This window comes from Columba livia, chromosome 25 (genome assembly GCF_036013475.1).
Source record: "Columba livia isolate bColLiv1 breed racing homer chromosome 25, bColLiv1.pat.W.v2, whole genome shotgun sequence".
Taxonomy (NCBI): Eukaryota; Metazoa; Chordata; class Aves; order Columbiformes; family Columbidae; genus Columba; species Columba livia.
In genome coordinates this window covers 695,919-714,467 of record NC_088626.1, presented here as the reverse complement: position 1 = coordinate 714,467, position 18,549 = coordinate 695,919, and the positions used below count along the sequence as shown (strand labels likewise).

The 18,549-nt window shown below is 58.8% G+C and overlaps 3 protein-coding genes across 6 annotated transcripts; 1 reads left to right on the top strand and 2 right to left on the bottom strand.

The window, feature by feature from the left end:
* Window positions 1-215: 215 nt before the first annotated feature.
* LOC102083751 (uncharacterized) lies at window positions 216-3,862 on the bottom strand. Of its 2 annotated transcripts, XM_065040847.1 has the most exons (3): window positions 2,450-3,862; window positions 1,329-2,110; window positions 216-1,249 (listed from the first exon to the last, which is right to left on the bottom strand). In XM_065040847.1, exons 1-3 carry the CDS (start codon window positions 3,513-3,515, stop codon window positions 1,097-1,099), a joined length of 2,001 nt encoding a protein of 666 aa, XP_064896919.1. In that variant the 5' UTR covers window positions 3,516-3,862; the 3' UTR covers window positions 216-1,096. The 2 variants fall into 2 exon arrangements, with proteins under 2 accessions (XP_064896919.1, XP_021154636.2); XM_021298961.2 differs by having other exon boundaries at window positions 1,329-3,862.
* Window positions 3,863-3,923: 61 nt separating this feature from the next.
* On the top strand, window positions 3,924-13,648 carry ASH2L (ASH2 like, histone lysine methyltransferase complex subunit). 3 transcript variants are annotated; one of them, XM_065040851.1, is made up of 18 exons: window positions 3,924-4,082; window positions 4,398-4,467; window positions 4,967-5,112; window positions 5,700-5,788; window positions 6,149-6,243; window positions 6,377-6,472; window positions 6,691-6,786; window positions 8,286-8,361; window positions 8,934-8,951; window positions 10,189-10,282; window positions 10,623-10,840; window positions 11,059-11,226; window positions 11,549-11,742; window positions 12,013-12,105; window positions 12,322-12,420; window positions 12,656-12,715; window positions 13,087-13,223; window positions 13,335-13,648. In XM_065040851.1, exons 1-17 carry the CDS (start codon window positions 3,958-3,960, stop codon window positions 13,192-13,194), a joined length of 1,845 nt encoding a protein of 614 aa, XP_064896923.1. In that variant the 5' UTR covers window positions 3,924-3,957; the 3' UTR covers window positions 13,195-13,223; window positions 13,335-13,648. The 3 variants fall into 3 exon arrangements, with proteins under 3 accessions (XP_064896923.1, XP_064896922.1, XP_064896924.1); XM_065040850.1 differs by having other exon boundaries at window positions 13,087-13,648; XM_065040852.1 differs by lacking the exon at window positions 8,934-8,951 and having other exon boundaries at window positions 13,087-13,648.
* Window positions 13,227-17,964, bottom strand: STAR (steroidogenic acute regulatory protein). The gene is made up of 8 exons (XM_065040866.1): window positions 17,771-17,964; window positions 16,642-16,994; window positions 16,018-16,131; window positions 15,634-15,761; window positions 15,394-15,552; window positions 14,689-14,873; window positions 14,444-14,537; window positions 13,227-14,368 (listed from the first exon to the last, which is right to left on the bottom strand). The coding sequence occupies exons 2-8, from the start codon at window positions 16,703-16,705 to the stop codon at window positions 14,267-14,269; spliced, it is 846 nt and encodes a 281-aa protein (XP_064896938.1). The 5' UTR covers window positions 16,706-16,994; window positions 17,771-17,964; the 3' UTR covers window positions 13,227-14,266.
* Window positions 17,965-18,549: the final 585 nt, after the last annotated feature.

Genomic DNA, 18,549 nt, shown 5'->3' with positions numbered 1-18,549 from the left:
GCCATGGGCTGAGAGCGGCCAGACCCGGGCGGCCACCCCCGCTGCCCCAGGGGGAGCGTCTGTCCCCACAGGGCTGGCACTTGGGGACACGGTCACCCTGGGGACACGGTCACCCGTGGGCATCGCGTGGGGCTGCCGTTCTCCCCAATGCCGTGGCACAAACGGGCCGTGGAAATCAGCAGAGTCTACCAGGTGTTTTTAACATACAGAATTTATTCATGCATTACAACCACGACCCTCTTGCTGCCGCCCCATCCAGCGAGCAGTGGAAAAGCTTTGAGCAAACCCGTGTTTTACAGAGCCAAGATGTTCAGGGTGGGCTGGGGGGCTCAGACCCACCGAGACCCACCCTGGGGTGCCTTATTTCCAGGGGCACCTCGCCTGCCCGTGCAAACCCTCTCTGGCTCCAGGGATGCTTTGGGGAGGGATGCGGGAGCCCTGTCTTTTGCATCACGCCCAGTATGGTCCTGGGTGTAGAGATGGAGGCCCCATCTGCTGCTGCCCACATGGCTGGGAGCTCTAGACACTGGCCCGACACATTAACTCGGCTTCATTGTGATATAAATCTGGTAACATTTTAATAGAAATAGAACAGAAATCTTAAGAGGAATGCCAAAACCCTGGGAGAGATTGAAAATCCCAGTGATGCAGACGCTCAGCATGGCCGTGCACCGCTGCTGCAGTGCTTGTAGCTGCCAGCAATACCTGTTGCCGCAAAAAGAGCATCACCATAGGCAGCACGTGGTGGCACAGAGAGATGCTGCCATGCTCCAGCACTGCGCCCCTGCCTCTGCCCCCACGGAGCAGCACCAGCCCCCTGCCCCGGCACACACCGGCTTGCCAGCGCCGCGGCTCCCGGCTAAACGCAGCCGCTGGGCACCCTGGATCCATCCATGCACTGCACTGCAGAACTGCCAGCACCCGGCACCCCGCTCCTTCTTCCCTGGCACAGCCAGAGCTTCCCTGGCCCACTGGCAAGTGGGATTTGGAGCTGACGGGGGCTCAGTGGTGCCCCAGTCTGTATGTTGGTCATGGGTTGGGTGGCCAGTCCTTGGGGACACTTTCTGGGCAGACATGTGCCCCTTGGGAGCTGCCCTCAGTTGCAGCCGCACTCCTCGATAATCATGTCCTCATGGTGGCGGACGACGATTTCGCCCTTCTCATAGTAGAGCATGGAGAGGGGACTCATCCTGACCGGGGAGCAGGCGGGACAGGGCACCTGGTTGGGCTTATAGAGCTGCAGCAGACTCTGTGGGAAGGAAAAAGCGTCACCCGCTGCTATTGGGCTGGCAGGGCCAGGGGTGCAGGGGGCAGCGGGTCCCGCTTACCTGTATGTAGGCGTGGTTGGTGGGCTTGAAGGTCTCGTCCACGGGTGATGGGCACTGCCCTTCGCACCGGTACGCGTTGTACTTCTTGGGATAGACAATCCAGCTGCCCCAGCCGGTCTGCTCGAAATCCACCATCATGTCCACCCTCCTGCACAAGGTCCTGCCCTCCTCCCCGGGGACGGCAGCGGCGTCACTCACTTTGATCCTTTGCTTCTCCTTCCTGTTCCTGCGGTGCCGCCGGGTCCCCGTGCCCTGGGAGCCGCTGTCGCGCATGACGTGCTTGGAGGTCTCTGCTGTGCGGATGAGGCTGTGGTCTCCCGGAGACTTGTCCTTGGAGAAGACGAGCAGCAGCACTCTGTCCATCATGTCCTGGGGCAGGGCTGGCTCCCTGGGACCAGCGTCACTCAGGATGGGCAAGTGTGTCGCGGTGGTGGTCAGGGTGGCCGAATCATTTGCCTCCCATCGCTCCTGTCCCACGGGACCGTGGTGCCCAGGGGCTGCTGTTTGGTGGAGCCAGGACCGGAGCAGGCTGGTGACCTCGAACACTGTCCAGGAGGCCTGGGTGGACGAGGGGCTGCCGGCCACGGTGCCCAGGAAGAGCTGGTGGGTGCAGGTCCCGCCACCCCGGCACCGCCGGCTGTGGTAGATGTCCAGGGAGACGCTGTGGGCTGGGGAGAGGCCGGACAGGAGGATGCGGAGCTCAGCCAGACTCACCTCCTGGCTCCCGGAGAGGGAGGACATGTCGAAGGAAAGCGCCCAGCGGGAGCCGTTCCGCAGCAAGCCTGGAAGCCAAGGGGCACGGTGAGGGCACCTGCTCTGCCGGGAGCGCCGGTGCCAGACAGGACCGTGTCCTTGCGCACTGCCGGGACACGGTCCCTGCCGCGGGAGCCCGAGGGTGTGGAGAAAGCAGCTGGATCCACCCCAAGAGCCAGCGAGAGCCCCCCAGCATCGTGCCCTGGCCGCTGGGGACAGGGGTGCTCGGGGACGGGGCGTGTGGGAGCAGTGGCGGTCCCAGGACAGGGATGCTCGGGAAAGCTGCGGGTGCCGGTCCCAGGGAAAGGGATACTCGGGGGCAGTGCCGGTGCCAGGACAGGGGTTCCCGGGGCCGCGGCCCCACTCACCGTGCGGGGAGAGGCTGAAGGCAGCGGCGGCGGCGGCGCGAAGCGGGGCGGGCGGAGCGCGGAGCAGCTGCAGCATCAGCGGGGGGCAGCGCGGCGGGGCGCGGGTGGGTGCGCGGGTGGGTGCGCGGGTGGGTGCGCAGCCCAGGCAGAGCAGGGCGAGGGCGCAGAGCGCCAGCGCGGGCGCGGAGCGCAGCGGGACCCGCATGGCTGGAGCGGCCGCCCGCAGCCGCCCTATTTGTACCGCAACCCCGAGCGCCGCCCCGGGCGGCCCCCGCAGCCCCCTCCCCGCCACCCTCACCCCCTCCCCTCTTCTCCCCGTCCCTCTTGCCATTCCTTCATCCCCAGCGCCGTCCCTCTCCCCGTCCCTATCTCCACTCTCCCTCCCCTCCACCCCCCATTTGCCCCGCATCCTGTCCCATTCATCTCTCCTGTTCCTCCCATTCTCCCTTGCTCCTTCTCCCCATTTTTCCCTTCCTGCCTCCAGCCCTGTCCATCCCCATCTCATCCCTCCACCTCTCCAGCTCTCCATCCCTCCTCCTCCTCCCCATCCTTCTCTCCATCCATCCCTCCTGGGCTTGTCCCCACCACCAGCTCCCTCCAGTCCTGTCCTGCCATGGGGGACACGGCCACCCGCTCGCTGTGCAGGGACACCGCTGTCCCGAGCGCCCTGCACCTGGGACCCCCGCGGAAGGGTGGCCCCAGCACCCTCCCACAACAACCCTGTCCTGCTCCTTGAAGAACAGACCAGGGCCTGCGGTACCGATGGATATCGTCCCCGTCGCTCCCCCGGCCCCTCCCAGAGAGGGGTCCGGAGCAGGACCTGGGGAGAGGGTGCTGAGCACCCACTGCCCTCCCTGCTGATGGCACAGGGTGCGGGACAGGACAGCGGGCTCGTACCGCTGGGTGCGGGGGGACGGCAGCGTCCTTGGGTGGTCCTGGCCCACGGACCAGCCCTGGGGACGCGATGTGGCTGGGGCGGGGGTGCTGCTGGGCCAGGCGGGGGCGGTGGGTGAACCCTTCTGCCCGTAGCACTGCGGAGCGAGTGAGAGCGGCCGTGGGGACACATGGCTGCGCGTCACCCCGCACAGCTGGGCCCCGGAGGTGTGAGGAGCCGAGCGGGGGTTCCCACCTCCGCCAGCCCTCCCAGCGAGCGGATTTCGCAGAGCTGGCGGGGGACGCTGCTCCTTCCCGGGGGAAACGCGACAAATCCTCACGCGGGACCTCCGGGACTGCTGGCGGCGTCCCCTCCCGGCACGGCCCTGCTCCCGGCGGGACCTTTGCACCCCCACACCGGGTCTCAGCCGTGGGCTGGGTGACGTCACGGCGGAGCTGGGTGACGTCACGGTCCCCCCCGCCCCGCCGTGTCTTTCCCAGTGGCCGCCAGCAGGTGGCGCCGCTCCGCCGCGCGCCCGCGGTGGGGCCCACCGGGAGCCGTTGCCCTTTGAAGCGGGAAGTCTCGCGAGAGCCGCGCGCGGCGCCGCCTGGCGGGCGGGAGGCGGCGCGGGAAGATGGCGGCGGCGGCCGCGACCGGGGCTGCGGGTCCAGCGGCCGAGGGGCCGGAACCCGCCCCGGACCCGCCCGCCCCGGAGCCTCCGGCCCCGCCGGAACCGGGCGCTGCCGACGCCGAGAGCGGGTGAGTCCCTGCCGGCCCCTCAGCACCGCCCGGCCCGGGGAACCGCGAGCCGACCGCGGGGTCCTGCCCCTCCCCGGTGGGACGCGGGGGGCTCTGCCTCAGCCGCAGCGGGGTGCCCGGAGTCCCCGGCCCGTGCTGCCCGCGAGGGCCCGGCCCGCACCAGTCTGCCCAGTTCACGCCAGCCTCCCCCAGTCCAGTCTCCCCAGTTTACCCCAGTCACTCCCATTCACCCCAGCCTCCCCAGTCCAGCCTCCCCAGTCCAGCCTCCCCAGTCCAGGCCAGTTCCGAGGCCGCTCTCGGGTTCTGTCCCCGCAGGGGCGATGCCGCCCTGGCCGATGTCACCGCAGCGCTGGACGCGGAGGCCGCCGGCGGGAAGGACGCGCTGGTAGGTGACACGGGTGACAGGGGACACGGGTGACAGGGGACACGGGTGACAGGGGACATGGGGTACAAAAAGGACAGGCGTCAGATGTTTTTCAGAAGGTATTTCCATTCAACCAATTGATGTTTGGTGACACCTGACATGATAGAGCTGATAAGCATCCTCGGTTTGCCAGGATCACCAAGTCAGGGTGAGGACGTAGAAGGTGGCAGGTGGTTATTCATAAAACGAAATACAAACGTGTTCCTGTGGTTCAGACGAGAAGGACTTGCCGTCCTGTTGACCCCAGTTTTAGTTCTTTAAAGAGCTGTTTTATAAAGCAAATCCTCCCCCGTCTGACCAGCTCTCACTGACTGAGTCTGCAGAACGGGTGCAGCTCACAGCACGGCTGTTCTGGGGGAGGAAAACCTGTTCCCTCCAAGTGTCCCGTTCTGCCAGGTGCCTGCGCGCAGCCCCCGCCCGGTGCGGTCATTGCGGCTTTGCTGCTGTGCTCTGCTTGCAGGAAGGTGCTGGGGACACCTCGGAGGCGCTGGACGCCCAGGCCGGCTCGGTGGACGAGGAGAACGGGCGGCAGCTGGGGGAGATCGAGCTGCAGTGCGGGATCTGCACCAAGTGGTTCACGGCGGACACGTTCGGCATCGACACCACGTGCGTCAGCTCCGCGAGGCGCTCGGCAGAACCGGGGTGCTCGGAGCGGAAATGCCCAGAGTGCCGTTCGAAAAGCAGGGGGGGCTTCAGCAGGCGTTTTCAATTGACGTGAACAAAAATCTTTCTGCAAGTGATAAGTAAATTCAGTTAATTTCTAGAACCTGCACGGGGCTGATCTCAGACTTACTAAAGCTCAGCTTTTTTCTGTTGTATTTTGTCCCTAAAAAGCACTCTAGATTTCCAGTTAGGATGACTTGACTTGGATGGAGCTCTTTGTCTGGAGCTCCTGGGCTGTTTGTTATTTTGCTGAATGAATTTCAGGACTTTTGTAAAACAAGAAGGTGACTCTCGGTTTGCTTACGTTTTTCTCACTTTTTCCGTTTTCTTGGTGCCCGTGATAAACCTGATGTGATGAAAATATCATCAAACCTCTTAGATGTTCCTGGGTTTGGAGAAAGGGGGAAGAGTTAATTTGTGAACCTGGATTAATGACTTTTTTAACCCAATGTAGTGACGAATAGTTAATCTCCTAACATGCTGCGGTGAGGTGTGCACCGGTACTCACAAATCACCGTGCGCCTTTCCAGATCCTGTCTGCCCTTCATGACCAACTACAGTTTCCATTGCAACGTTTGCCACCACAGCGGGAACACCTATTTCCTAAGGAAACAAGCGAGTAAGTGTGAAAGCACCCTTGTTTGGAATTTTGTGCAGGAAGGTCCTGGAGGCTTCGTTTTGTCTAAAGTTGGTGGGAAGGTTCAGCTGGAACTTTTCAAAAACACCTCCAAAAATCCCATATTAGCACCAAGCGTGTGCGGCTTTTTCTAAAAGCGTTTTGCCGTTTGCTACTAAGTTAGTGGAGGTGGTGAAAGTCTCCTGTTCGCTGGGGCTGCAGAGCGAGGACGGAGCTTGCGAGGGGTTTGTTATCCGGGATGCTGTGGGTGCTGTGTGGTCAGGGACCGCTCTGCGCACGCGTCTCTATTCGGTTTCCCCGGTCAAGTGTAATTCCAGCTCTGGAATATTTTTGTTTGTTAAGATCTCAAGGAAATGTGCCTTAGCGCTCTGGCCAACTTAACATGGCAGTCCAGGACACAGGATGAGCACCCGAAAACCATGTTCTCGAAAGATAAGGTACGGCTGTTACAGAACCATCGTGCACTTACGTGGGCTCTGAGTTCAGTGAAACGCAACTTCAGGCAAATAGCGGCAGCGAGACTTTCAGACCCGCAGCGTTGACGCAATTTTTACTTTATTTTTCTTACAGGATATTATCCCGTTTATTGATAAATACTGGGAGTGCATGACAACACGCCAGAGACCCGGGAAAATGACTTGGCCTAATAACATTGTCAAAACTATGGTGAGTATTTGGAGTTTAATATGTGGATTTTCCGCGCATGGCACAATTGTCTGACATTTGTGTTTGCCGACCTCTGGGCTTAGAGGTGAATGGTGAAGAGTCTGAAGCTTCTTATTTAGCTCGTATACATTCTATTCATAAATATTATGATTTAAACACTTGCTAATGATCTTGGTGTGATCTTACCGTGCGTAACTTGAACTCCTGCTCTGTTTTAGTGTAAAGAAAGAGACGTATTCTTGGTGAAGGAGCATCCGGACCCAGGGAGCAAAGACCCAGAGGAGGATTACCCCAAGTTTGGGCTTGTAGACCAAGTAGGTAGTGGAGAGGGAAGGGGAGTTGGGGGTGGGAGCCGGGAGGGGGCGCAGGGTTGTTTTTGCTGTGGTTTGTGCTTGGTCACAAGTGGAACTTGGCTGCGCTGTGAGCCCGTGTTGGGCCATGGCACCACGCTGTGAGCCCGTGTTGGGCTGCAGCACCGCGCTGTGAGCCCATGAGGGGCCGCGGCACCGCGCTGTGAGCCCGCGTTGGGATGCGGCACCGCGCTGTGAGCCCGCGTTGGGCTGCAGCACCGCGCTGTGAGCCCACGTTGGGATGCGGCACCGCGCTGTGAGCCCACGTTGGGATGCGGCACCGCGCTGTGAGCCCACGTTGGGCTGCAGCACCGCGCTGTGAGCCCACGTTGGGATGCAGCACCGCGCTGTGAGCCCGCGTTGGGCTGCGGCACCGCGCTGTGAGCCCACGTTGGGATGCGGCACCGCGCTGTGAGCCCGCGTTGGGCTGCGGCACCGCGCTGTGAGCCCACGTTGGGCTGCGGCACCGCGCTGTGAGCCCGTGTTGGGCTGCGGCACCGCGCTGTGAGCCCGCGTTGGGCTGCGGCACCGCGCTGTGAGCCCGCGTTGGGCTGCAGCACCGCGCTGTGAGCCCACGTTGGGATGCGGCACCGCGCTGTGAGCCCACGTTGGGATGCGGCACCGCGCTGTGAGCCCGCGTTGGGCTGCGGCACCGCGCTGTGAGCCCACGTTGGGCTGCGGCACCGCGCTGTGAGCCCACGTTGGGCTGCGGCACCGCGCTGTGAGCCCGTGTTGGGCTGCGGCACCGCGCTGTGAGCCCGCGTTGGGCTGCGGCACCGCGCTGTGAGCCCGCGTTGGGCTGCAGCACCGCGCTGTGAGCCCGCGTTGGGCTGCGGCACCGCGCTGTGAGCCCACGTTGGGCTGCGGCACCGCGCTGTGAGCCCGTGTTGGGCTGCGGCACCGCGCTGTGAGCCCGCGTTGGGCTGCGGCACCGCGCTGTGAGCCCGCGTTGGGCTGCAGCACCGCGCTGTGAGCCCACGTTGGGATGCGGCACCGCGCTGTGAGCCCACGTTGGGATGCGGCACCGCGCTGTGAGCCCGCGTTGGGATGCAGCACCGCGCTGTGAGCCCACGTTGGGCTGCAGCACCGCGCTGTGAGCCCACGTTGGGATGCGGCACCGCGCTGTGAGCCCGCGTTGGGATGCGGCACCGCGCTGTGAGCCCACGTTGGGCTGTGGCACCGCGCTGTGAGCCCACGTTGGGATGCAGCACCGCGCTGTGAGCCCACGTTGGGATGCGGCACCGCGCTGTGAGCCCGCGTTGGGATGCAGCACCGCGCTGTGAGCCCACGTTGGGATGCAGCACCGCGCTGTGAGCCCACGTTGGGATGCAGCACCGCGCTGTGAGCCCACGTCGGGATGCAGCACCGCGCTGTGAGCCCGCGTTGGGCCGTGGCACTGCGCTGCTTGGCCTTTGAGGGTGAGTTGCACCCAGTCCAGACACCGCGTTTTTCGTCTCTTTCAGGATCTCGCCAATATCGGGCCTGCGTATGACAACCAGAAACAGAACAACGCCGTGTCCACCAGCGGAAACTTAAACGGCAAGTCCTTGAATCAGGCGCTTTTTGAATATTTGGGGCTAAGCTGTGTTTTCCCAGTCCTTGTGCAGTTACAGCGGTTGAGATGCTGCAGTTAAACCTGTTGTGTGAACTGAGATTACTCTCTCCAAAACCCGTTCTGCCAGTGTCGCTGTGCCTTTCTGTAGGCAGAGCTTCATTTTACCTTATTGCAAACCCTCGACTTTGTTCGTGGTGTCCAGCTAAACCAAGGTGCTCGCAAGAGAGCTGAGCTGGTCTGTTTTCCTCCATAACGATTTTAATTTACCTACTTGTGTTATTCAGAGTTCCTGTTTTCCTCACTGCGAGATTTCAGAGTAGCTGGGGATGGTCTGTTATTCCCAATAACCACGTTACCTGCCAGTGGGATTTAGTGTGTGCGAGGCTACACCCTTCCCTAAAACACATCAAGTAGCGCCTGACAGGAGGTGCTGGTGGCTTTCTGGGGATTATTTATAGAAAGCTAAGGCTGCGTCGTCTCCGTTTCATGCACTGGTTGTTTTTCATGTAATTTCTGGAAGATTGATGCAAACGTGGTGCCACTTCTGTTCTTGCAGGTGGAGCCCCTTTGGGAGGTGAATATTTACCTTTCAGCTTCTAAAACTTAAGTATTATTGTTTGCAAAGCTTTTTTGCTCAATTGTCTTAGAAGCTAAAGTCAATTAAAAATCCAGAGCGTGCCCCGATGTGATCGCAATAATACCTGAATACAAACCAACAATTTCACTTTTTAATCTTTAGCAGCTAGTTTTCCATTGTCACATTCTGCCCCACTTGACTGGTTTACAGTTCTGTTTTCACTTTGTGTGATCTGACCCGATGTCGTTGTGGTTTTCAATCTGAACGCCTAAATACAGGGAACCCATGAGCTGGTGTGAGTTTGTGATTGTTTGTGACTGAAATCACACCACGTTTGTGCAGAATATTCTGTGACTCCCTTACACCCCAAGGGGAATGCTGATAATTGAAAAGCTGACTATGTTTTTAGTTATGACACAGTATGCGGTTTGTAAAGGTGTTTATCTGCAGTACATAAAAATTCTCTAGTTTGCTTAGTAAATCAACAGTGATCTTGTTTGAAATAGCGTAATGATGAAATACATATACATTTAATTTGTTAAACGTAATACTGATATTAGTTTGATTACATTTGGTGTGTAGCTTTTCCTGTACTGTGGTTTGATTTGTGGGTAAAAATTGGGCTCTGTCATACAAACTGATCCGCTGTTCAGTCACGGCTTTTGGTAATACTGGAGAGAAACACCTCTGTTGCTTCTCATTTTCCCTCAGCTTAGGCATATTTTCTTTTATAGATGGAAATGTAGCGTTAAGTGCTTATTGCTTTTCGGCGTCAGAGCGTGTCTGCGGCGCGGTGCCGTGCGTGGTGACCGATTGAAGCCGGGCCGTGTGTGCCGCAGCCTGGGTTTCTGCTGCTTTTGCAGAACTAAGTCGGATCAGTGACTGGAATCTCCACGAAAGCAAATCACGGCGCTCTGGCGGCGGGTCCCAGTGCTGCTGTCTGTGGACGTCTTGATGACAGAAAAGATTCTTCATTCTCGCCTTAAAAGCTTGAGCTGAGCTCATTTGGGTGATAAAGTCTCACTTAGCTTCCACTCCAAATTCAGGCATTTCAAACATAAAAATTCCCTGTTTTGCTGTGCTCATTTTGGATAAAGTCTGTTTCCCACTAACCGTGGGAGAAGGTGCTCGAGCTCACGACGGGTTTGGGTTTGGCTGCCCCTGTGCTCGTGGAGGTTCCTGCTCAGGGCTCGCTCTGCGCAGCAGCCGCCCAACGGTCCCGTTTGTGTTCCAGGGGGAATCGCCGCCAGCGGCAGCGGGAAGGGACGGGGAGCCAAGCGCAAGCAGCAGGACGGAGGAACCACGGGAACAGCCAAGAAAACCAGAAGGTAAGAGGAGAGACAGTGCGGTGGCACTGCCATGTGTGATGAGGCGTTGGGACGGCTCTCCTCCCGTCCCTTACGCTGCCGCCCGTCTGTCTCTGCCCTTGGGACACTGGTGGGGCATCGTGCCATAACTCTGGGCTGGTTTTGATAGATCACACGCTAGAAATTCTTTGGAATAGCCGAGTACGTGCTCATTTTGCAGCTGAGTACACGCTGGCTTTGCAGCAGCTGCTTGGCAGCGAAGCGCCGTGCAGGCTGCGAGCACGGCAGATACAGCTCCACGAGGTTGTCCTGCGTCGACTTGTGATGTGAGATGCCCGCCTGTCTTTTTTGTGTCCCGCAGCGACCCGTTGTTTTCTGCGCAGCGCTTGCCGCCCCACGGTTACCCCTTGGAGCACCCCTTCAATAAAGACGGCTATCGGTACATCTTGGCTGAGCCCGACCCCCACGCGCCAGACCCAGAGAAGCTGGAGCTGGACTGTTGGGCAGGAAAACCCATTCCTGGGGACCTCTACAGAGCCTGCCTGTACGAACGGGTCCTCCTGGCGCTGCACGACCGAGGTACAGAGCTTGCTGATCGTCTGCGAGTGTGCAACGGGCTCTGCGCATGGGGCATCTTCTTGTAACCTCACATTACCTGTTACTGATGTTTTGGACATAATTGCTTTAAGCAGTGCAAATATTAGTTCCCCTTCTCTATGTTCACTTGCCTTTTGGCATCGCTGCACTTTAAAAATCACAAATGTCCCTCTCATATCATCCTCTCTCCTCTACTGCAGCTCCTCAGTTAAAGATTTCTGACGACAGGCTGACTGTTATCGGCGAGAAGGGCTATTCCATGGTACGAGCCTCGCACGGCGTGCGGAAAGGAGCGTGGTACTTTGAAATATCCATGGACGAGATGCCTCCGGACACAGCTGCCAGACTAGGCTGGTCACAGCCCCTAGGTAGAGGATTTTACCAAGTATTTCTTAGTGGTGGATTGCAACTGGTTCCTATATTTCTTGCCCAGTAATTTAGACCTCAGGAGGGTAAGTCACACTTGGCTTGCCAGCTTCTTCCCTGCTTTTCTGAAACTCTGCAGGTGATGTAAACTGTGCAGCACGGGCAGATCCTTTACGCTGTTGCATGCTTAACACTGTAGCCAGTGCCTGTGTGTAAGGGCAGATACATTTGTTAACGGAACGTAATTACTATTCCAAAAGTCGAAGCGGGACACACGGGTGCTTTGCCGCTCTGTGTGTTCACAAAACAGTTGTATTTTTGCAGGGAACCTCCAGGCACCTCTGGGATACGATAAGTTCAGTTACTCCTGGCGCAGCAAGAAGGGAACCAAGTTCCACCAGTCGATAGGGAAGCACTATTCGTCTGGCTACGGGCAGGGCGACGTGCTGGGGTTTTACATCAGTCTTCCGGAAGACACCGAGACGGCCAGGTCTCTGCCTGACACTTACAAGGACAAGGTGAGGTGTTTGCTGTGGGACTGAGCACAGGCTGGGCTGGGGGCTGGAAAACAGGCTGCTCTTGTGTCGAGTGCGTCCCTTCCGTCCTGCCTCTGGGTTTACTGTGGTTTATATCAGAAGGGCCCAAAGCGTTGATCTCAAGAAGACAAACCACCCAGAGCCACCCAGGTGTTCTGCAGGGCTCCTGCGTGCCTGACGCTTTTTAATGTGTCACCAGACACAACGGTTTCCCGGATTACTTCTAAAGTGGGTTTTTTTCTGATGTTTCAGGCTCTGATCAAATTCAAAAGCTACTTGTACTTCGAAGAGAAGGACTTTGTGGACAAAGCAGAGAAGAGCCTGAAGCAAGCGCCCGGCAGCCAGGTGAGTTAAACCCTGGAGGGTGCGGAACCTCGGGGAGGGCCCGTAGGTGTTCATCACATTTAATGAGCACAAAGGGAGGCTGATTATTAGTTCTTCAACAACAAAGAAAACCCCACAACAGCAAACCAGAATGCTTTTACTAAAGCAACAATAACAGAATGAACCGGCTGCTTGTGATGTTGTTGCAGAAAAAACCCTCTGCATTTTGCTTTGCAGATAATATTCTTCAAGAATGGTGCCAGCCAAGGAGTTGCCTTTAAAGACATCTTCGAAGGAGTTTATTTTCCTGCTATTTCTTTGTACAAGGGCTGCACAGTAAGTAATGTATCTTTGCAAGATAATTCCCATGTCTGTTGTAGCTTTAGGAATGCACAGAGTGCGCGTTACATCACTTGTGTGATACGGCTTCGTCAAACCCCCAAAGGAACGCTCTGCGTCCTGCCAGGGGTGTTCGACGTGCTCTGGGTGGAGCCTCCGGAGCGGGAGAGGATGAAGAATGAAGGACTTGGCCTGTTTCTTTTGGATCTAATGACAAATGTATCTTCCACAGGTTTCTATAAACTTCGGACCATATTTCAAGTACCCCCCTCGAGATATCACTTACCGTCCGGTGCGTAATAACCAGAGCTTTGTGGCAGCCTCACAGTATTTAAACCAAAAGTGGTTGAGGTTTTATTGTGGTGGGGGGAGCTGATTTCTACCAGGCCTGTGTCTGTTCCCATCGGTCTGTGTGCATGGATAGTGTAACAAGAATTTTATTTAACAATCTTTGAGGACAGATAGCCTGAAAAATAATTTAGCATCTACTATTTAGTTAAAATGTAAATGTTCCTTTTGATGGTTTATCAAGTCCCTGTGTCAGCTGCTTTTAGCAGCCAGAGCCTGAATTCTTGTTTAAGGAAACACTTGGAAAATTTTCTGATGTTTTGGGGAGGGCAAAAGTCCTTCATGATGAGCTGCTTGTCTTTCCGTCCCTCGCAGATGAGCGACATGGGCTGGGGCGCCGTGGTGGAGCACACGCTGGCAGACGTGCTGTACCACGTGGAGACGGAGGTGGACGGGCGGCGCAGCCCGCCCTGGGAGCCTTAAACGACGCAGCATAAGAACCAGCGCAGCGGGTATCCAGTCAGGCGGTCTTTATTGTACAGGAACACGCATCACTCAGAACAATCAGCCAAGGAGCAAACAAGCCGCAGCCCTCGCCAGCTGTGTTTTGTTACCCGATTCAGGCGCTGCCGCGGTTGGAGCCAGCGGTGCCGTTCTGGAGCGCGTTGTGCTGGGTGTGCATCCCTGGGGGCCGGCGGTAACGGTGACAGCGTGAGCAGCGACGCTGTGCTGAAGAAGCGGCTGCTGTGCCGGTCGCGGTTCAGCCAGCGCGGGCTCCAGGGGGACGTTGTGCCTCCGCGGCCGATTGTACAATGAACAACAGCTTGTGCTGTAACGAGGCTGCTGCGTGTACGGCTGAAATGCGGGTTTCTGGCCAAACTGTATTTTTTTCCCCACAAACTGGAAACCAGTTTGAAAATAAAGGCTTTAACTCTTACTTTGTTGTTGTTGCCTTGTTATGAATGAGATTTAAACTCAAGGTAGCTACTTTAAGGCTCTCCTCACAGTTCTGCACAGCCTCCTGCCAATAACCGCTGCAGAGCTTTGCATGAATAAATAATGTGACACTTTGTGTGTGTCTGTACAGGAAAAATAAATTAGAGCTGCTGCACGGGGGGGGAAAGGGAATAGAATTTTTTTAGGTAAGTTGTGTTTTGGGGAAGGAGGGCAGTAAAATTTGGGGTTAAGTAAGTCAGTCAGTCCTGTGTTTGCCCCACTGGGCCCTGGTCCTGCCTCTCCAGCCAGCTGTCTGGGACCTCCCGAATGGCCAATTAGGCATTTAATAGCAGACGCTACTAATAAAGCTTTCATTTATTTATTGAAACTAATTAGGGAGGTCACAGGGGCCTGACTGGGCCAGTGGAGCGAATGCTGGACTTGGTTAACCTCAGATTTTTGGTCCTGCATTTGCACAATGAGCATGTGCTGGCCCCTGCGACCTCCCTGATTAGTTTCAATAAATAAAGCTTTATTAATTAGCAGTGTGTACTATTAAAGGCCAATTAGCCCGGGCTGTAGTGGAGGCAGCGCGGGCTCCGTGCGGCTCTCCCGCGCGTCAGCAGGTCGCGGTCCGCGCCAGGCGCTGCCGGAGGTGGTTGGCGAAGTCGACCTGCGTCTGGGACAGCACCTGGTTGATGATGCTCTTGGGCAGCCAGCCCTGGGGGAGCAGGGACAGCGCTCAGGGCCGTGTCCCGGGCACGTCCCGCTCCCCCCGGGGACCCGCAGAACTCACCTTCAGGTCGATGCTGAGCAGCCAGGTGAGCCGGGTCTGCGAGGGGCTGCCGGGCAGCGGGCGCAGGATCATGCACGTGGGGCCGTTCTCAGCTCTGTGAGATGGGAATGTGCATGTTAGAATAAAAACACAACATCTGACTTGTATCCCAAAAGCTACAGCAGCGGTGAATTAGCGTTTCCTCAGTTCCTGCGTCTGAGACACCTCGCAACTCCGAGCTCATGAGTGCAACAGGTGATTATTACCTTATAAAGCCCTCCTGCTCCGGCATCGCTCCGTACTGGGTGGCCATGCCGGCCAGGACGCAGGTGGAGCCGCGTCTCTTGGAGCAGCGCACGCTCACAAAGTCCCGCGGCCCCACGATGTTCCCGGGGGTGGCGGCCGCCTTCTCGTGCGTGATCACCGTGTCCTTCCCGATCTTCTGGAGAATCTGCGCCGTTTAGAATTGAAGGGTTAATTTGGGGTATTGACCGCAAACACAGCTAAAAGCTGGCTTTGGTTACTGTGTGTTCAATACACACTCTTACAACAACTCTCATAGTGAGAACAACAGCAAATATGCACTTCATCCCAGAATACACAACTTTAGTTTTCAACGCCTCAAAAGGGGAGGTGTTTCTCTTACTCCAGACAAGCTGTGGAATAGCAGAATACCCTGGGTTGTGGTGCTATTTCTCCTCCGGTAACAGCACAAATCTAACAGAGCTGCCCCAACGCCTCGCAGGTGGAACCAGCAGCACACAAACCCCCACCCGCAGACACGCGGTTCAGCCTCAGTTCTGCAGCAGCACCGCGGTTACAGGCTCTGCCCCTGCAGCGGGACAAGAGAACGCCCAGTGTCTCCATCCCCGAAGAACGGGCGGGACAGCGTCCGTGTCCCCGCTGTGACAGCCACAGTGGCTCTTTGCCCTGGGAGCAGAGCGGCTGCGCGAACCCCAGCCGGGTGCTACCTTGATCTCTTTGACGCTGGGGTTCCAGTCTCCCATCTGCTCCATGTTGTCCACCAGCTCCCCGTACACCGTGTCCAGGGGCTGGTCCACCACCACCTCCAGCCGGAACACCTTGCCCACGTCCGGGAGCACCTTGCTCAGCACTTTGTCTCCATTGTCCTGGAGAAGGGAAGGTCAGAATTAACACCACCGCCGTTTCCAGGAGGGCCGTGCTGTTCTGCCGCAAAGCGGAGCACCCACCACCACCGTCTCCGTCTTCCAGCCATCCTGGTCCCCGAGGATGCTGAGCGATTTCTGGAGGGCTTCCTCCCCTTGCCTGATGTACGACATCTCCATCTCGCTGAAGGGCGACTCCTCCAGCCTCGAGCCTGTGCAGGGCCAGACAAACCGGGACCATCAGAGGGCTCCACGGTTCACTAACACATCCTAACCCCAGATAAACCTTATCTACATCAAATACACCTCTCCGTGCCCAGGGGAAATAAACTCAATTCCCACCACCCGCCTGCCTTTGCTGCGTGTTTAGCAAAGGCACGGGTGACCCAGGAGCCGGTTGTCCCCCAAGCGCTGACCTGTGACAGTCACCACGGGCAGCAGGGCCAGACCCGTCTGCCTGTCACTTACCGAGCAAGGAGCTCCTCCTGCGGACCTGGTGAATCCAGGCGCCGGGGCCGGCGCCGCGGCGGGCGAGCCTGCTCAGCTCCTGGCTGATGGCAACGGCCGCTTGCCGTCTCAGACCTGGGAGCAGAGAGCATGTCACTTACCAGCACCAGCACCATCACCAGCACCAGCGCTGTGCCGCAGAGGTTTGCTGGGTTTGGGGGTTTCTTTTTGCAATTTAAGCACACAACACTGAAAAAACCTCTGCTTGCTTCACTGTGTTCCCTCCTGGCGCAGAGACAGGTGGGTGCCATTGACAGCGCTGGGACAGAACCTGTCCCGCACACCCTCTGCTCCGGCCGCTCCGGGCAGCCGGCAGAAAACAGCCGTGAAAATACCTAAGAGCATCTGCAGCGCCTGGGAAAGGCGCAGGGATGGAGCACAGGGAAGCAAACGCAGCAGGAGCGTCACCCACCGCTGCACCCCGCGTCCAGCAGCGGCACCCTGCCCTCCCCGCACCCGGAAACAGGGCTGCGGGCACAAAGGGTCGTGGAGACGGTCAAACACAAACCCCAGAGAGCAGCAGTTGTGGGATGGGGAGAACAACCCCGGAGCCCCCAGCCTCCCCCCCGGCCCCCGGCTCCTCACCCGTCATGTTGCGCAGGTGCCGGTAGGAGGTGGCGGCGCAGAGCTTGAAGGTGGCGGGCAGCATCTCTGCGGCAGGACGGGGCTGCGGGCGCGTCTGCGGCGATCGCTGCTCTGCCCCAGCCCTCCGAGCGCCCGCCCTTAAGTAGCGGCGCTGAAGGATGCTGGCTTGTCAGCGCCGAGATAAGAGCCATCGCTCACGGCGGGGCCAAGGCCGGAGCCGGCTCCTCGCGCAGCTGCCGGAGGCCACGGGTCGCGTCCGGCGAGCGGGTGCTGGCACATGGGTGGACGCGTGTTCTGTGCGCGATGGTGACTCCAGCACTGCCCTGGGCAGCCTGTTCCAACGCCCCACAGCCCTTCGGGAAGAAATTGTTCCCAGATCCAACCTCAGCCTCCCCGGCGTAAATTGAACTGAGGAGGTCTCCCCTCAGCTCCTGTTCTCCAGCTGAACCCCCAGGTCCCTCAGCCGCTCCATCACACTTGTGCTCCAGCCCCTCAGCAGCTCCGTTCCCTTCTCTCCACTCCCTTCTCTGCAGCACCTCAAGGCCTTTCTTGGTCTGAGGGGCCCAAAACGGGGGTCCACAGCACAGCTGTCCCCACATGGATCCTCAGCCATGAATAATGATGGCTAACAATCAGTTCTGACAGGTAACAACAGGTGACAGTGTGCAGGATGGGGGACATGGACCACGACAGATGTGCCCGGCAGGGCAGCACCGGGGACACTTCACATGGACAAGAGTGTTTGGAGGGTGTGCAGCGCTCCCCGCAGAGCCCCCCGCTACCACAGCCTGGCTCCCAGCCTCTACAAAGCTGATTATTAGGTGCATGAAGGTGCTGAGTGTGGGGCAGCCCCCGTGCCCCCCCAGAGGCCGGTTTATCTGCCACGGGGCCGGGAGGGGTGGGCAACGGCAGAGCAGCGATAAGGCTCAAGGATGAAATGACATTTCTGGGATGAGTTACGGCCCCGGAGAGCAGCGCTCCCAAGAACCCGTGAATCACCAGCTGCTTCCTTTGACGTCAGCCCGGCACCCTCCCGCGGGGACCTGACCTTCCCGCTGGCGCAACAGCCGGCCAGGGGGAGGTCAGCGCAGAGCCCCCCGCCAGCCCCGACACTCCCGCTGGGTCCTACCTGCCATCTGCATAAAGGTCCTGCTGCTTCCCGGATGGCTCCTCCATCCCCAGGACGGCTTCTCTCCATCCCCAGGACGGCTCCTCCATCCCCAGGACGGCTCCTCTCCATCCCAGGACGGCTCCTCTCCATCCCCAGGACGGCTCCTCTCCATCCCCAGGACGGCTCCTCCATCCCAGGACGGCTCCTCCATCCCCAGGACGGCTCCTCTCCATCCCCAGGACGGCTCCTCCATCCCAGGACGGCTCCTCCATCCCCAGGGCGGCTCCTCTCCATCCCCAGGACGGCTCCTCTCCATCCCCAGGACGGCTCCTCTCCATCCCCAGGACGGCTCCTCTCCATCCCCAGGACGGCTCCTCTCCATCCCCAGGACGGCTCCTCTCCATCCCCAGGACGGCTCCTCTCCATCCCCAGGACGGCTCCTCCATCCCAGGACGGCTCCTCCATCCCCAGGACGGCTCCTCTCCATCCCCAGGACGGCTCCTCCATCCCAGGACGGCTCCTCCATCCCCAGGGCGGCTCCTCTCCATCCCCAGGACGGCTCCTCTCCATCCCCAGGACGGCTCCTCCATCCCAGGACGGCTCCTCTCCATCCCCAGGACGGCTCCTCCATCCCCAGGACGGCTCCTCTCCATCCCCAGGACGGCTCCTCCATCCCAGGACGGCTCCTCCATCCCCAGGGCGGCTCCTCTCCATCCCCAGGACGGCTCCTCTCCATCCCCAGGACGGCTCCTCCATCCCAGGACGGCTCCTCTCCATCCCCAGGACGGCTCCTCCAT

Bases quoted from the DNA above. Each gene is read 5' to 3' on its own strand.
- LOC102083751 (XM_021298961.2), bottom strand. From the start codon at position 3,515: ATGTGTCCCCACGGCCGCTCTCACTCGCTCCGCAGTGCTACGGGCAGA. The intron at 1,250-1,328 runs GTAAGCGGGACC...TCCTTCCCACAG, and splicing joins CCAACCACGCCTACATACAG to AGTCTGCTGCAGCTCTATAA.
- ASH2L (XM_065040851.1), top strand. From the start codon at position 3,958: ATGGCGGCGGCGGCCGCGACCGGGGCTGCGGGTCCAGCGGCCGAGGGG. The intron at 4,468-4,966 runs GTAGGTGACACG...CTCTGCTTGCAG, and splicing joins CCGGCGGGAAGGACGCGCTG to GAAGGTGCTGGGGACACCTC. The intron at 6,787-8,285 runs GTAGGTAGTGGA...CGTCTCTTTCAG, and splicing joins AGTTTGGGCTTGTAGACCAA to GATCTCGCCAATATCGGGCC.
- STAR (XM_065040866.1), bottom strand. From the start codon at position 16,705: ATGCTGCCCGCCACCTTCAAGCTCTGCGCCGCCACCTCCTACCGGCAC. The intron at 15,762-16,017 runs GTAAGTGACAGG...GGCCCTGCACAG, and splicing joins CAGGAGGAGCTCCTTGCTCG to GCTCGAGGCTGGAGGAGTCG. The intron at 15,553-15,633 runs GTGGGTGCTCCG...TCCCTTCTCCAG, and splicing joins GGAAGACGGAGACGGTGGTG to GACAATGGAGACAAAGTGCT.